This window comes from Martes martes (assembly GCF_963455335.1).
Source record: "Martes martes genome assembly, chromosome: 14".
NCBI classification, from domain to species: domain Eukaryota; kingdom Metazoa; phylum Chordata; class Mammalia; order Carnivora; family Mustelidae; genus Martes; species Martes martes.
Genome location: NC_137902.1, coordinates 10,688,207 through 10,706,253, shown reverse-complemented (window position 1 = coordinate 10,706,253; position 18,047 = coordinate 10,688,207). Strand labels below are relative to the sequence as shown.

The following is an 18,047-nucleotide window of genomic DNA, read 5'->3' as shown; positions in this document are numbered from 1 at the left end:
CTGGAGAAGGGACATCTATCTTTCTTGGCTCTGCTGCTCCCAGAGGATATAATTTGCTTGATAGATGCGTTCTGGCTGCAGCTCCTCGGGGTGGGATGTGAAAGTGTGCAAAAGGCTGGGTGCATGAGGCTTTAAAAAATAGCCAAGAGGGTAATAACATCTGGGGCACAAGCCGGGTGAAGAGGGATGTGCTCAGTGGTGTGGCCAGCTGCATGGGGAAGGCACGGAGATTAAGGTCCTGGGGTCTCTGAGAGGGGAGCTGTGGGCCCATTACAATGATGACAGCTGGGGGTTGGCATATCATTATTTTAAACCCAAGTCTGTTATCTTAAGCAGCCCCTCTCTGGTGGGACCTTGCTCTATCCCTGCCAAGAAGGGGCATCCATTCCCCTCTTGAATCTGGGCTGACTGAATGACTCACATGTCACCAGATGACACCACAAGACCTCCGAGACTAGGTCTGAAAAGACATTCAGCCTCTGCTTGGCTCTGTTGGACACCCCCCCCCCCCATTCTGAACTGAGTTCGCCAGCTGGAGAACTGGGCTGGTGGGTCAGTCTGACAAAGCAAACCATCCCCCTGCGGGCTCTGTCCCCCCGACTCCCTTTCCGCCCCATTTTACTCTTGATGGTGTTTGCTTTCCCTCCGCCTGGGTGTTGTGGGCTCCCGGGGTGTGGGAGGGCTGGGGAGGGTGATGAGAGGAGGATGTGGGTGCTTAATGCTGTCTGGTTTCTTGGCAGCAGCCCCAGAATCCTCCCCATTTTCCGTTTCCTTCCCTCCCTTTCTGTGTTCCTCCTGCCCAACCAACGGTCTTCTCTGGGAGGCTTCTCTTGCTCACTCTGCCCCCTACTGGTGGAGAAGTGTCAGGGCGCCATGGGGGTAAGGGAGGGAAGGAGCCCTTGGTTTGTTCTTAACGTGGTTCCTGGCGCTCCTTCACCTTTGCTCCATGTTGAGCCCATTTCCTTCCCAGAGCTGCGCTGCTGGCCTGGCCTTGCCCCACTCTGAGCTCCCCCAGCCCCATTCTGCCCTTCGGCTCCTAGTTCACTTTGAAGCCCTGACTTCTACGGTCTTTGTATGTCAGCTTTGCCGCTGTTCTTTTATGCCCAGAATTGGGCTTTGGTGGCAGGTGCTGACAGAAGGTTCTACAGAGTCTCAGTAATTCTTTCAATCCATGTTGCCCTGCCAGGGCAGCCTGTTACTCCCTTCTCCTCCCCCAGCGGCTGGATTCTCCACCGAGGGCCTGTGGCCGTGGTCTTCTCGGGAACTACAGGCGACGGATGAGCGCTCAAGCTCTCACGTGTCTGTCTTTGTTTTGTTTCAGTTTCACAGAGTTTTTGGACCCATTCCAGAGAGTCATCCAGCCAGAAGAGATCTGGCTCTACAAAAACCCTTTGGTGCAGTCCGACAACATACCTACCCGCCTCATGTTTGTAAGTACCGTGATTTCATGACTGAGTTGACCGGTCTCCCAAGTATGAACCAAATGGGTTTCCATTTCTGCCCTGCTGAAGACCGTAAGCTGTCCAGAAGAAAGAGGAGGGGAACAGCCTGTCCCATGAAACTCAGTTCCAGATCATGATGGACGCTGCTTGGTCATGTGAGAACTGGTAATTGACCTGCCACTTTGGAAGGAGAAGGGACCCGCCTACCTGAGCCGGGCCGAGTTGTTTCCCAAGTATTTACAGTAAAATAAGACCAGAAACCGATTTCCCTGCTCCATGTCCTTCTAGGATAAAACTCGATTTTACCAGACTCAGGCACCATAGAAGGTCCTGTGAATGGCTCTTCTGGTTCTAGCGGGTCAGGCAACCACGGGTGAGACTGCCTTGTATGACTCAGTCCCGGAATAGTGTTTTGTGTCTTTCTGCCTCTAGAGTAAATGGGCCGGCATCCAGAGAGCTGGAAGATATAGTGGCGTTACTTTTACCTCTTCACCTTGACCCCCACCATGGCAATCAAGGCCTTTTATATTTCATTTCCAATGGGACGGGCCCTTTGCTGAAAGCTTGAGAAAGAAGGATTATCTCATTGAATCCCACCCAGCATTCCAGTGAGAAAGCGGTTAGTCTTGTCCACATTTGCAGGTGCAGAATCGCATCCCAGAGAGAGGAGGGAACGTGCCCAGATCCACACAACTAGTGAGTGCCAGAGCCAGGATTCAGATCCAAGCAGCCAGCTCTGAGCCCCGGTCTCAGCCATGAGGCTGCCTTGTAGGGTAGGAGCCCAGTGTCCGGGACTCCTTATGGATGCTGATCGTCTCCTGGGGAATTGCCATCAGGCTTTTCGGTAGCAGAGGAAATATTTAAGCTCCTCTTTGTTACAGAACAGTAATGTGACTTTTGGTTGGCCAGCCTTCTGGTGTGAAGTTCATTCCTGCTGACCAGCCACTGTGTCTCGTGCCTCTGGGAACGTAAGTGATGGGGCCAGAGATTTCTTAGGGCACACGAGGAATCTTTTGACCTTTTGAAAGAAATCCCTCCAATGTTATGTAAGGAAATCTTATTAATTAACGATGATTAGAAGGATCTTTGTGTCTGCAAACATCCTGAAATACCCAGAACATTACATCAGCTTTGAAGTAGTATTTTAATTACTCTTTTTTAAAATTTTTATTTAAAAAAATTTTTTTAGATTTTATTTATTTATTTGACACAGAGAGAGATCACAAGTAGGCAGAGAGGCAGGCAGAGAGAGAGAGGGGAAAGCAGGCTCCCCGCTGAGCAGAGAGCCCCATGTGGGGCTCGATCCCAGGACCCTGGGATCATGACCTGAGCCGAAGGCAGAGGCTTTAACCCACTGAGCCACCCAGGTGCCCTTTAATTACTCTTTAATAATCGCAGGACGCAATCCCAGGACCCTGAGATCATGACCTGAGCCGAAGGCAGAGGCTTTAACCCACTGAGCCACCCAGGTGCCCTTTAATTACTCTTTAGTAATTGCTTTTCCACTGGAAACTAAACTGGGTTTTTGTAAATTTCAGGGAAATTGAAGAGTTCAGGCATTACCTAACACTTGAATATGAAAATTAGACTTTTTCCATTTCTGCTCCAACTCAAATCTCCTATAAATCCTAGACATAAAGGAATTTGTGTATGTCAAACTAGTTTACTCCATGGTTTTGAAAGGGGGGAAGCTCCTACTTACCACTTAGCCACATTCCTCCCAGATTTCACATTTTATGTGCTATAAAACACAATTTGGAGATGAGTGTTCATGTGGGATATGGTGAGAAATTTAGGCCTGTGCCCTAGATTTACGAACAATGGATTGTTTTGAAGTCTAGATACCAATGCCACAAAAATTCTGGCTGCAGACACAAGTAGGAGGGGGTGCATTTGCATGTTGGCAGTGGAGGACCCAAGGCAGTAAAGGAGTTATTCAGTGCTGTGATTCTCAGAGAATAGAAGTGTATTCAGCCTCAAATCCTGATTCCTACCCTCGAGTCCCCTAATGAGATAAGTTCAACCTTTCGTTTTGTTAATAGTAGTTGATGCATTTCATTCATTGGGTCACAAGACTTAATGTGATTCCATTATAACCCAAGGAAAGCAGTAGATACATTTATAATACATGTAACACAAAGAGGAAAAATACTTTGTCACCGCATTAATTAGATTTTTTTTCTCCTGGATTTTAGTAAGAGCTTAATATAAAATATCATTTGTTTGCTTTGATCCTTTAAAGCCTTCAGATATTTATGGAAGACTGTAATAAAACATGTTTTTATACTTTTTTAATAACCATGTTGGTTGCATTAGAAAGCTCAAGTTTTGCTACTTAATAATAAGCAAAATCCTGGGGTCTCTTTTGCTTTTGGTTGGAATGTTTTAATTTAAAGGCAACATTTTTAACTTTTTAACCAAAATGTTATTGGAAGACAGCTGGTAATAATCCAGATGTCTTTTGATTGGGATATTAGGCCTCTGGAGGGGTGTGTGTGCGCGCGCACGTGTGTGTGTATGTGTGTGTGTGTGTGTGTGTGTGTGCATGCACACTCGTGCACATGTGTGAATTTTAGAGGAGCCGCTTGTTCAGATCAGAATGGTTGGGGATTGAGTTAAGCAGAGTGAATGGTGATCATATCACCCAGAAGCCCCTTCATTTGTTCTGTCTTTGGCACTTTGAGTGAAGACAACTGTCTGTCAGCCTGGAAGTTGAATGTAGTTGGGTTGTTTGATTCTGAGAGTTTGTTTCTCTTGATGACTCTGGGTTCCTGCTGAGCAGAGAGACAGGCGGAGATTTCTTTTCACATATACTGAGTCTTGAATTAGCATTTCCTGGGTGTTCACAGACCATTAGCTGTCTTTATGGAAGGCTGCTCCCTTATTCAAAAGATGTCATGGTTCCTTCCTGAGTGTGTGGGGTTTATCATATCATCTTTGGAAATCTTCTTTTTGGTGTAGGAAGACTTTGTGCTGGATTTTGCTTTTTAGTATACTCTTTGTTGCTGTCTTAGTAGTTGTGTATTTGTGCATTCAGGGAACACTTCCAGGAACCTGCTGTGGGTAAGGAAAGCCATAGGAGCTTCAGGTGATGGGAAGTCAAATGAGAACTCGGAATGGGGGGTTTCTTTAGGAATATCCTTAGAGGGTATCCTGGGGGAGATTGCACTCTAAAGAAAAACAGAATTTAGAAAGGGCTAGAGGCTCAGGCAAACTTGTAGAGAGCCTCATCATCACCCTTACCCATATCATCATCACCATCATCATCACCATCACCTCTATCATCATTATCATCATACCATCATCTACCATCATCATCACTACTGCCATCACCATCATCAGCATCATCACCACCACCATCACCCTTGTCATCACCATCACTGTCATCACCATCACCACCATCATCATTACAGCATCATCATCATCATCACCATCACCCCATCATCACCACCGTTAGCATCACCATCAGCATCATCATCATCACCATCACCACCATCATCACCACCATCATCACCTCACCACCATCATCATCATCACCATCACCCCATCATCACCACCATCATCATCACCATCACCACCACCATCATCACCATTCTCATCATCATTGTCATCACCATCACCCCATCATCACCACCACCATCACCATCACCACCATCATCACCATTATCATCATCATTGTCATCACCATCACCCCATCATCACCACCACCATCACCATCACCACCGTCTTCACCATTACCATCATCATCACCACCACCACTACCACCACCATCATCACCACTACCATCATCACCACCACCCCTTCATCATCATCATCATGGCAGTAATAGCAACATCCAACATCTCTTGAATACAGGAATTGTGCTTGCCACTTTGCAGTGGCATCTCAGATAATCTTCTCACCATCTGTTGAGGTCAGCACTTTTGTAATCCCATAATTTCAATGGATAAAATGAAACTGTGGTGAGATTTAGCAACTTGTCCAAGGTTATACAACCACCAGTTGCTGGACCCAGATCTGAATGCCAGCTGCCAGAGGGTGGACCCTCGCAGACCCATTCAGCTGTGATGTCTCCGTGAGGACTCGGGGGATGTGGAGAGGTGGTGAGTAGTGGACTGTACACAGAAGAGCTGGTGTGTAAAGGCACAGACATGGGAGAGCAGGGGCTATGTGGGCGCAGTGAACAGGAGTGTGTTTAGTGTATCTGTGTGTAAAGGGGCAGAGGAAGGCAGGGATAGAAGCAGACTGTGGACAGCATCAGGTCAGTTAATTATTACTTAATTCGACTGACAGTTACAAAGCACCTGCCTGAGCCAAGCATGGTGCTGGGTGCTTGAGGAGCACTGCTGATTATTAGACAGTTCCCTGTCTCCTGGGGGACACAGACGTGATTGGATGGTCACAGCCAAGCTCTGGAACAGGTGAACTCAGGTAATGAGTTGAAGGAATGATCAGTGTTCCCAGTTGCTCTCCTTGGCTTAAAAAAACAAGTCTACCCAAGACCTGTCCTTTGTCCTGGCCACAATGGGTCCAGAAGATTTACTTCTGTAGGATGTTACTGACATCGTGTTGATTTGATAACAGGGTTTCCTATTTTAGTAGAGGATGCTTCTGAGGAAGACAGAAAGTCAATTTTGCGGGGAGGAGGGAAGGAAAAGAGACAAAGCTGGCCCGTGATAGACAGTTTAATTTTTAGACTTTTTGGTTAAGTCTTAGACAGCTCTTTTCTCTGCGATGGGCTGTCATTGTTTACCCACAGCAGGCCCTTTCAGCTGTCTGCACTGCTCATCCTGAGTTGTCTCTATAAGCACTTTTCAGCACACCTTTCTGTCAAATGCCAGAAATTAAGGCACTTTGCGCCCATTGTTTGATATGAATGAACCCCAGTGACAAGCTCTTCTCCAGCAAATATCCTAACATCAGGGCATTCTGGCTTTGACCCCTTTGGTTGTTAAAAGTTCTTGATATACTTATGCCCCTCCCACTTCTGATGTGCTAGTCCGGCTTTGTTATTTTCCAGAAGCATTCTGGCCACACTGTGCCTTGCATCAGCACCCTGGGTGGGGACTGACAGCACTTCCTGGGTTGGTTTCATTGGCCGATACACAGGCAGGTCCTTGGTGGAGATGTCGGTCACGTAGGGAATGGCAGGGAGCCCAGGCAGATGAGGCTCTTCCCTGTCCCTGACCTCCTCCCTGACTGCTCAGACCTAAGGGAATAGCGGGCTGGAACTTTAAACGCTTTGTTCCCAAATGTCTGGTCTCAGGATCCTGGTTCTTCTTTACTGGTTTGGGTCATTTGTTCAGTTTTCCCTGGGAAATAATGACATTATAGCCAACAGCCAGCATTCACCGGAGGCTAACTCTGCTGGACTCTCTGGGTAGGCAGGTTCCAGGGTGGGTGGCTTGAGATCGACTTTGTAGCTTTGTGGCTTGGGAGAACCACCTCCCCTCTCAGTGTCTCAGTTTCCTTGTCTATAGAAAGGGGCTTTAATAACATTTGCCTCTCCCTCCTACGGTGCTGAGAGCATCAAATGGGGTAAGAGACTTACCGCAGTTTGCTTAGTGTTTGGGGCATTGCAAGCATTCAGTAACTGCTGGTGAATTCAAATCTTAGCAACAATATTTGTTATGGATGTCATTATACCCCATCTTATGGATGAGGAGACTAAGACTTGGAGGGGAAGAGGTAGAGTGACTTGCTCATGGTCGTAAAGCTGGTAAGTGTCAGGGCTGGAGCTTGAACCTGGCTTTCCTTAGTCTGGGTCTGTTCCCTACATTTCCCTCTGCAGAGCTCTGGCTTCTCAGCCCGGTGCATAGCATCATGCAAAACCAGCTACGTACCAGATCCTGCCTGATGATTTATATATTATCTTGACATGTGGGCTGTGTGGAGTACAATTAATCAGTAGCTTGCAAATTTTTTCTTTTTTGAAAAAGCCTACGGCACCCGGTATTCCCAGGCAGTCTCCCATCTAAGTACTAACCAGGCCTGACCCTGCTTAGCTTTCGAGATCCGGCGAGATTGGGCACATTCAGGGCGCGTGCAGTCCATAGACTACAAAATGTTTCTTAATGCAAGAATGACCTCAGCCTCAGTTTTCTCATCTCATGCCAAGATGAGGCATTTGGGCTTAGGTGATCCCTGTGATTCAAGACTCCAGCCCAGGCAGCATGGCAGCCCAGGTTGGGGGTTTCCTGGGCCCACCACGTGCATGCCTTCAGGAATTCACTTATTGCTCAGAGTTCTAAGTTTTGTGAGCTGAGCAAGAATAATGTTTCCCCCAACAGAGTAGTTAGAAGATTGGACAAATGGGAGGAACGCCCCTCACATGCTTAATCTGTGACACCTGCCACTGACATTTCTGTGGCTTATCTCTGTTCCTGAACATGAGCCACTTACTTCCTCCTCCATTTCTAGAGAAACGGCATTTACCATGTTTTATTAATGCTTCTTACTTCTAAGGTGAGAACTGCTATAACACCATGGTTCAAAGCACAGAGCTTAGGGGTGCTTTGGTGGCTCAGTCATTAAGTGTCTGCCTTTGGCTCAGGTAATGATCCCAGGGTCCTGGGATCAAGCCCCTTGTCAGGCTCCATGCTCAGTGGGAAGCCTGCTTCTCCCTCTCCTTTGCCCCCAGCTTGTGTTTCCTTTCTCACTTTTTCTCTGTCAAATATATAAATAAAATCTTTTTAAAAAACCCCAAAAAACTCTTATTTTTAACATTAAAAAAATAAAAGCACAGAGCTTCATTTAAACAGGCTAGGTACAAATCTTCACTTTACCACTTATTAGCTGTGTGACTTTCAGCAGGTTGTTTAACCTCTCTGTGCCTTAGCTTCCTATCCATCAAGTAAGGATGTACTAGTGTGTATATTTGCCTCAGGTGCCTAGAACAGACCATGGCCTTTCGTAAGTTTTCAGAGCACGTTAGCCAGGTTATCTGACACTTATGTACGTATACTGAGCAGCCCCGTTCTCATAACTAGTGAGGGAAACTCAAGCCTGAAGAGAGTTCCCTCTGTCCCCTGCATCCTGCAGCAATGAATGGCTGGTTGTTCTGTTCTCTCTCAGGTCCCATTTAATAAGCACTAACCATTCACTGTCTTTCCACTGGGCTCATTCCCAGGATTTTCAAAAGAATTTTGAAGCCATGGAAAGACTAACCTGAGGGAGAACTGTACCAGGGAAATTTTCCTGTCCCCTTTTGCCCTCCATCTCCACACCTGTTTGGAAGTAGAAGGAATCATTCCCCACTTCCCTGTCTCAGTGTCCATATTCCCCTCATGGGCTCGGGTGGCCGAAGAGCAGCTTCTAAAGCCTTGTGTGGGATTTGGTGGGGGGTGGGGTACACCAGGGGTACACCAGGGGTAATTCAATCTGGTTTGTCAGGTGAAAGGTGGGCGGTACAGAGTGGGCGGTACACCAGGGGTAATTCAATCTGGTTTGTCAGGTGAAAGGAGGATTCATTTCTCTTTTATTCAGTTCAGAGGTGCTTTTGCCCAGAAGGAAGTTGTTTTCCTAATGTGTTGGCTTCTGGGGCTAGTCTCTTAACTCCTGTCTTCTAGTTGGAAAATATTAGTAAAAAGGGGAGCACATGGTCAATGTAAATATGTCTCTGTCTGCGCTGATTTGAAGACCATGCTGTCTGAGGATACGACAGCTATGTATTCGGGAAGAAAAATTGGGACTGGAGCCCAAACATCATTAGGATGATGGCAGGAGAGAAAGACGGGCGCGCGGCCACGCTCAGAGATTTCTGCGGCCTTCTGAGTGGGAGCTTCATCTGAGGGATTCCCTCCTGGGGAGCTCATGAGCTGGGGAGCCCTGGCCCTTCTGGGTGCCTAGCACTGGCCCAGGAAGCCATTTGTCAGTGCTTCTAGAAGAGAAACCAACGTGAATCTACCTAGGAGAATCCTAGAATGGGTGAAATGAAGTGCAGTCTGGTTGGGCCATCAGAGTGAGGATCTGGTAGAAACAGGGGAGCTGGGGCAGGGAGCAATGTTCAGGGAGACCCCCTTGGCCACTAAGCTGCAAGCCTACTGGGCAGCCGTAGTGCCTTCTCCAGCCCCTCGTCATGGGCCTGGAGCTGTCGGTCTCCCCTGTGGTGTCTCTGTCCGCTCTTGGCTGTACACTCCCGCTCACGATCTCCTGTAGGCAGCCTCCGAAGTAGGGAAAGTCTTGCCAATTTATATCTTTTCAGGGGTTTTATTCACTCTAACCTTAGAGTACGTCATCTGAGATTGCCTTGGAATGTTTCCTTCAGTCGCACGTTGTTCTCTTCTTTGACTGTCAATGAGGTCATTGCCAAGCTGTTCACTGCTCAGTGAGCTGCTTTCCCCTGTTTGGGAGTGTGCAGCCTGCTCTGCACGCCTGAGGCAAGAGGAAACGAGGATGTGGGGGCTTTTTTGACCTTAACCATAACTTTGGACGTCAGCAAACAAGGGCTTCAGTCATCACTCTTCCATCACTGAACGTGTGAGTCAAAACGCTGACACGGTGTTTCTCAGTAACCAGCAACAACATCATTTGAGATGCTTGTTACAAAGTGTCAATTGCCAGACATGTCCTGTGAGTATACTTGAGGGACTCAGCACTGTAACAAGCCCAACTGTTCTTCAAGGGTGAGAGCCACCGAGGCACTCAGGGGAGCCTGCCCGCATTTGCCAGAAGTATTAACTCGCAAGTGAGTCTTGCCTTTTCCAGTCGCCTTTGGGGGAGATTCTCTGCTTCAATTCTGAATCTCCTCTTCTAAAGCTGCCCTTAGACTTGTATTCTTCCAAGTACCCTCCATGGTGATAGGACTTGCCCATTTGGTGTTTAAACAGCCAATTCACTTAGGGCCACAGCTGATCAGGAGGCTTGGCAAGCTGGTGACTACCATTATGGTGGGAAAGAGACTGGCCAGTAAGGAGAGGGCTTTTCTCATGTCTCATGAACTGCCTCTAAAGACAGTTCCCAAAGAGGAGACCCCAGGATGTGCTGAGCTCTGGCAGTTTGGTTGTAGCAAGTGTGTAGCACATCTCCAGTCATTTTGAAAGACTGTGTTCACTTGGGTGATTTCTATTTTTGTAACAGAAAAGTGTCTCCCAACAGTGCCTTAGCCCGATTAGAAAGCCCCTTTCCACAAAGTGGCATTGCATTTGAGTACAGGTGGAGATTTCCAGAAGTGTGAGCAGTGGTTACCATACCCCACCCTTCCTGCCAGTTGTGGATTTGCAAGATATCGAGTCCCTTCTGATACTGTTATCCTGAGATGTTATAGTCATAAGGATGTAACTGAAATACCTTTTTCTTGGTTGTTGGAATGTCAAAAACAACTTACTAATTGTAGAATGCTGAATAAAGGCTAGACATGGCAGGCAGAAAACCTGGTCTCCAAAGCCTAGCCTTGCTACTCCCCACCTTATGTCCTTGGGCACATCATTGAGTTCCCAAACCTGGCAAAGACACTCACAGAGTCATCATGAGGATTTAAGAGATGCCAGTACCTGATGCTACCTAGACACAGTTCCTGCCTCATAGAGGGCTCTGTAATGAGTGCTGCTTGCATCTGAATTCAACCAGCTTGATTCATTAAACACTTATTGCACTTTTGTGTGCTTTGGGCCAGGGGAGGGAAGGCGAGGGAGGAAAGGAAGAGAGGTGGCAAGCAAAAGGATTAAACTCTGCTTTGAGGGGGAAATGAAATTCAACAAAAGAACACCGAAGAAATGGATGAAATGGATGAATTGACTGTAAGCAAATCCACCGTACTCCCATGTTGCCAGAGAGCTGGGGATGCGAGGCCAAGGGTTCCTGCACTGTTCTGCCGGGGAGGATGTGAGGGGGTTGCTGGCAAAGCTGAGTCATCATGATTATAGGCTATGCATTTCTGTTTAAAAAGCCACCACTTTAAACATGGCTCCCAGCAATTACAAATCAATTATAACCCACAATCAGATCTCCAATTTTTTTTTTTTTTTTAAGTCTTCAGAGTCTCTAAGTATAGATAGAAATCCTCTTTCTTTGTTTGAGGTCAGGAGTTCAGTAAGATCGTTCAACTAGTGAGTCTGAATGAAACTAACTTGAACTAATTATCAGTCAGCCCTCTGATAGCAAACTGCTGTCCTCATAAGGGATTATTTGTTATTTTTTTCCAGGCAATTTCTTTCCTCACACCCCTGGCTGTTATTTGTGTGGTGAAAATTATCCGGCGAACAGACAAGACTGAAATTAAGGAAGCCTTCTTAGGTAGAGTATTCACAGTTCCTGCTCTAGGGGATGGGCTGGACTTAATTAGATCAGTAGATTTTAAAAATCTCTGTTGCACCCAACTGATTTTTCTCTTGGTCAAATTAAGCTTGGGAGAAATAAGGAAAGATAAAACTTTTAACCCTAAGAAAAGCCAATGCACAAAAGTAAGCGTCTTACCTTCAGCCGCAGCCTTGTTGCTGTCCATTGTGCTGAATGTGAATGTCCCAGCGTACCTCTGAGCTCAGCCATGAAGCAAAGAGAATCTGAAACTGTTGCCATTGACTGTCCAATCCCACGTCTGTGGCTAATTAGTCTGTATTACGGGCAATTCAGAAATCAACCATAGACTTCTTGACCAATCACCATTGGCTAGAGGCACAAAGGTCAAAAGCAGATGTAAAATATAATAGAAATTGGAAATAAACTCCATAGCTCATTTTTTGAGGGAGACATTTTGGCAGTGAAGCAGTTGTTATTGTATAAAGAGTGCCCCAGCCTTTGCCATTGATTATGATACCGTTGTTAGAAATTCTCTCCAAGCTAAGCCATAGCTGCCTATGACACAAGCTTGACATTTTTAAGAAAAAACCAGGGATGCCTGGGTGGCTCAGTCCTTAAGCGTCTGCCTTTGGCTCAGGTCATGATCCCAGGGTCCTGGGATTGAGACCCGAGTTGGGCTCCCTGCTCAGCGGGAAGCCTGTTTCTCCCTCTCCCATTTCCCCTGCTTGTGTTCCCTCTCTCACTGTATCTCTCTCTGTCAAATAAATAAAATCTTAAAGAAAAATATTTTTTAAAAATAAGACAAAACCATTTTTATGATCTTCATATTAGTTAAATGACTGAGTAAATGACAGTATTAAGAGAAAACAAAGCTAATTCACTTGCTTAGTAACCAAAATAAACTACCCAATAGTCAGGTTTTCAACTTTCTGAATTATGTTTATTAGAAGTACTGAATTATGTTTATTTTTTTTGACACCTCAATAAAAACTATCCAAACCCTCACATAAACCACTTTTGGTATATTGTATAGACTTACCATTCATTCAGTTAGATATATCTGAAAAATGAGATTTCCCACCTCCAAGGGTATGTTTATAAATTATTGGGCTTTGAGGAAATGGAAATGTAGCAAAATATGGTCTTCTCTTTTCTTGGTACAGGAGTGAGGGTGGTAAGGGCAACATCTGGGATATGCAGAGCAGCGAAGGGGGTTTGTGCTCTGAAGCAGAACAGGGAATATTTCTTACATAACCAGACTTTGGTTGGGCTCTAACTGAACAGAACAGAATCGCTCTCCAATTAGCTCATATAAATTAGGGGTTTAGTTATAGGACTGTATGAGCAATCTCACAAATATCCAAGAATAGGGGGGAGAATGGACAGAAGAGCTTCGTGGGGACTGGAATTGGGAGCTGGGCCAGCAGGGGTGGAGACACACTCCTCTCTATAATGTGCCTTCCCTCTTCCCATCACACATCCTGCCTAATCCTGCCCCGTGCCTTTGGTTTCTATGAGGTTTTGGCTTGCAGGGGTGGGTGCTCCTGTCCCACACCTGTAGAACCATCAGCTCCAGGACCCACCTCCAGGTAGCTCTGTGTCTCATGGACGAGACTTCCCAGGCAGACCCTCTGGCTCGACCCATTTTTCACATTCGGACACAACAGTCACGAGTCTCTGGTCAGCTTGTAGGTGCCCTGCCTCGGGTCAGGTGCGTACCCAGGCTGCTTATCTATGGTTTGGGGATTTGGCGATCACATGCTCAGAGTCCCCTCAGCTGAAGTGGCAGAAAGGTCAGGTTTTCCAAGGAGGGCTTAGGTGCCCTCCCCATGTAGCCCGAGCAGCCAGGGCGGTGTTGGGATAAATATCCCTAATGTGTCTCCAACGTCCTGCTGGTAGCTCTCTCAGTTGACCTGGAAATCCCTTTGCCTCACTTTTTATTCTAGTTGTTTCCCTAGCTCGGAGTCCCTAGATGATATGACTGTGGGTAAGAGCTGTCCTCTGTGGTTATGGTTAAAATTTACCGCCAGCTGTTGGAGTTGGGTGTTGTTGTGGCAGGAAGTTACTTCTCTAGACTTTTTCGTTTTCCACGAAATCTCCCTTAGATGACATTTCAAAACTACACACCACACCCTGCCTTCTATGTGTTAACAGAGAAGGGTAGAGTCTTCGGATGTTCTCTTTGCCTAAATAGATGAGAGCCTGCCTGGGGAGCCTCCTGTTGTACACGACTTTTTTGTTTTTGTTTTTTTAAAATCACTTCTTTTAGGACTCCTCTGAAGTAGGGGGTGAGGGACTGATCTTTAAAAAGTCCAGGACAGAAAACCAGGTGTAGCATTTCCAATGTGATCTGGAATTCAGGACTTTCTCAGCGAGAGTGATTTGGCGCTCAGGTCCCTGAATCCCAAGACTGCCTCTTATCTACACGTCCACAGTGGCCACCTTCATGCTTCTGCTGTGGATGAGACAGGCGAGGACGCTTGCCCCTGCGCAGCATCCTGCTTTTAGGAATTTCGGCTGCAGAACAGCCAGTCGATACAACAGTCTCCTGCTACAGAAATCCTGCAGCTCCGAATTCTCAACAACAACAAAAGTAACAACAAAAGCTCTCTAACCTCTGGGATGTGTATGACCAGTAGTGTTCTCCATACAGGCCACTTGTGGGCTAACTCACATGCCACATTATTTTGAATCTCTTTATTGGACACAGCCTGGTTTGTCGGTTTGTCTGTTCTCTCAAACCCATAGTGCTGTGGGATGTTGTCAGCACGGCTCTTATGAAAGCAGCCCACTGGGTTATTGTTAATCAACAAGCATTCCTGATTGGGGCTGTTCATTTCCTGCTCAGGCAGCCCTTCATGCCTCTTGATCTGGGCCCAGCCTACCCTCTGCTATCGGTGAGAGGCCCTCATACTGGTCCCCTAGGGGTTGTACTATTCAGATGAAAATAATCCCTTCGGTTTACTTCCAGAATGATGAGAGGACTTTCACCCTAAATGTTGTCGGTCAGTAGCCCCATTGTTTTCTGTCTCCTTCAGGCTTCTGGATCAGAGAGGGAAGTTGCCAGCTGTTGGCAGTTACATCACATCTACAGGTTTTCTAGCTCAGTTACTTGAAACTTTTCAAAGAACTGCTCTTTGCTACAATAAAGCCAACCCAGTACTGAGACTGGGGATGTGTATGGTGTTCTGCATTGATGTAGCAGTCTGTGAAGTTCCCCAAGGGCATTGGGAGATCAGCTGGTGATGCTTGTTCCCAGAGACGTCCTCTGTGCTAAGGCCGTGCTAGGACCTGGATCAGAAGGAGGCCGGCCCAGCTGGGAAAACACAGCCGTGAGCCCGCCGAAGCAGCTCTACCAGGAAAAGACCCCAGTCATGCCGGCTGATCTCACAGCCTGTTAATTGTCCTGGCTCGGGGGAGAATTCGGCAGTGAAGAGAGCCCAGGGCATTTTCCCTCCTCTCTGCAAAGGAGACCTCTCAGGGGGGCTCTGAGCTGTCTAGAGAGAAGGAAAGTCAGCATTTTAGAAGGAAGGGTCTGTGCATGCAGAATGGTACCAGAAGATCTCTCTGAATTCCTACACACTCGTTTCCAATTTATCGTCCCAGTTGCCTGCTTGGGGTGTTAATGGCGGTGCTGGGCTGTGACTTCTGCTCGGCTCGCTCCGTGCCATCTGTCTTCTTTCCACACTCAAGATAGGGCCCATAGTGGCCCATCTTGCGCTTAGGTGATTAGTTTCCTTTTGACAAAGGTATTCATTTGAACTGGCCCCTCTGTTCTCTCTGCTTCCCACGACTTGTTAAAAGCAGATAGGTTTTGTATCAATCTCTGTGGCCAGTGCTTGGTGACGGTGGCGGCCATTGCACGGTACTCTCTGCTCAGAGAACACGTTTGTCTCCCTTAATGACCATGCATTGCTCTAGGCAGCTCCTTCCTGGAAATACCTCTCCACCTCTGTTTTCTTACATAAATCTCAGCTACTGTTGAACAGTTAATGGCTGCCAAAGGGAAATGGTAGCTCACGTGCTTTGTTATTCAACAAAGCATTGGAATGGGGCATCAGTAGGTTTTTATGCAAGGCATTTGACCTTCTATCACATTGATTCACCCTTTGTGCAGTCTTGATAAAATAGGAGAGACTTGTGAGGTACCCTTTGAATGATCTGTACCTTATCCAGCAACGTCCTTCCAAGCTACTTAGAAAAAGTCCCCAGGCTTTATATTTTTAAATAACGTAGTCCAGAAGTTCCTACTGCCTCAGGTGGCAAAAAGCACCACGTAGGCAAACCTTCTTAAAACCCAGGGAGGTGTTGGGACTGTTTACCTTCTCAGAAAGTGATTTGTTTGGTAACGAAGGGACAGCTGTCAGCAGGTGATGGGTCAACACAGAGATAATCGCCGAGTGGGAATGTCCTGCTCTGAAGAAGGAGTCCAGCAGCTGCTCTGATTAGAATTATGTTTGAGGAGTTGCCAGAACCAAATAAAAAAGTTATGGTTTGTAAAGAACATGTGAAAGAAACTCGACATCGTGTAGTATTAAATTTGTTCGTATCAGGCCAAAACATAATGGATAGTTTCCTTTCCAGTCTTAAAAATTTTAGTCAAGGAGAAGAGATAAATTTTGTGTCCCAGAAGCTTGGGATTTTATGAGCCACTCTCCAAAGTCTTGCCTTAATTGTGTTGTACTCTAGCCACTCAGACGTCCCCCTGTCTTTTAAACTATTGGCTCATATGTCCATGGTCATAATGAATAGTATGATGATGCAACAGTGATGACGATGATAACGTTGATGACGATGATTGTGGTTTGAGAGCCAGCTGGTTATTCTTCTGTCTGTTGGTTTTGTTTTGTAGCGGTGTCCTTGGCTCTTGCTCTGAATGGAGTCTGCACAAACACTATTAAGTTAATAGTGGGAAGGTAAGTTCCAGAAAGAAACAAAGGGTGGCTTGGACTCTCAAGGTCATCTGTGGATTGGCGTTTGAGCTTTGGCTTAAGGAACACTTCTGTTGCCCCCGGGACATGATTTCTCTTCTCCATTTATCTTGCCTTTTCCCTCGACTGCTCCAGAAGTGAGCTAGTTTCCATAGAGATGAACAGTCAGAAAGACCTAGATCTGAGGCCTGACTTTGGCTCTTGGCCTTGGACAGGTTAGCTCCCATCTCAGAAGCTCGGCATTTACTGATTATCTACCTGGGGGAGGGTGCTAGCCAGGCACCTAGGGGGCAGAACGTGGCTACAAATTGGGCAGTGCCTGACTGCGGGGTGGTGGTGTTCTCCCAACTTGCTGTGTTAAGAGTTGCCTTGGGGCCTCGATAAAATGCTGGTTCCCAGGCCTTGTCTGCTCCGGGGTTCTGGTTCAGTAGGTGAATAACCACACTTGGAGAAACAGTAGCCGAGTACGGGGGAGAGAGTACACCAGAAATTCTGAGAGATTTTTTGATACCGATCATTGATATTTTATTGATATTGACAGATTATTATTGGGCCTAGATCTCAGAGCAGGGAAGAGTCGGTGTGACGCACTATGTGCACAAAAGGGGCCCTGTGTTTACAGCACCAGCAAAGCCTTGCCCATGGCTGGCCTTCAGCAAATATTAGCTGAATTAATGGGAAGGGATTGGCCATCACCCATCTGTGTGAGAATCCTCACCAGAGGAAGGCAGAAAAACACAGGGTCAAGTGTGTCGGTGCAGGAATCCAGTCACTGGGGCGCAGGCTTGCCTTTTCCACTTGCTGGTTGGATGTGACCTTGGACAGGAGTGTAATCTTTCTAAACCTTGATTTTTGCACCTGTCCGATGAAGGAAGTCCCGGGGTTGGCCTAAGAATCACGTGATATGATGGGGGTGCCATGCTTGGCACTGTGAGTGGTACCTGTTAATGGCTCCAGAAGTACCAGCTGTGTCTGCGGCAGGGGGTTTGACCTTGGGCCCCGCTTCTGCCCATGCCCCGTGAAGTCTGTGTCCCCAGACCTGAGTCAGGGAGGCCAGCCTGCATGATGGTGTGCTCTGTACCATGGAGCTGAGCTGTTGGGTCCTTGGTCTCAGTGAGGTTAGGTGAGACCCGCTATTTGAAGAGGAGAGACTGACCATCCAAATTCAAGATGTGGGGACATGGGGAGCCTGGAGTCTGGGCTTCTGGGAGCAGCTGCTGAATGGGAGCTGTCGCTGGAGGCGGGAACTACCTTTTCCGCTGTCACCTGCTTAGGTGCCTCCCATCAGTCCTCTCCTCCAGGCCTCACGACCTCCCCTTGGGGCAGGTATTCATCTCCCCTTTTACAGATGTGGAAGCTGAGGCTAGGGGAGGCTATGGGACCTTCCCAAGGCCTGAAAATGAGTGTGTGGCAGAGTGGGAGTTCCAACTCAGAGCTT

General features: G+C 47.0%; 1 protein-coding gene across 1 annotated transcript in view; it reads left to right on the top strand.

The window, feature by feature from the left end:
- Nucleotides 1-18,047, top strand: part of PLPP4 (phospholipid phosphatase 4) — a 116,037-nt gene that overhangs the window by 39,950 nt on the left and 58,040 nt on the right. Inside the window, exons 2-4 of the mRNA XM_080823188.1 lie at nucleotides 1,322-1,430; nucleotides 11,585-11,675; nucleotides 16,531-16,594. Of these exons, the coding sequence (XP_080679314.1) occupies nucleotides 1,322-1,430; nucleotides 11,585-11,675; nucleotides 16,531-16,594 (264 nt within the window). The remainder of the gene's footprint in view (nucleotides 1-1,321; nucleotides 1,431-11,584; nucleotides 11,676-16,530; nucleotides 16,595-18,047) is intronic.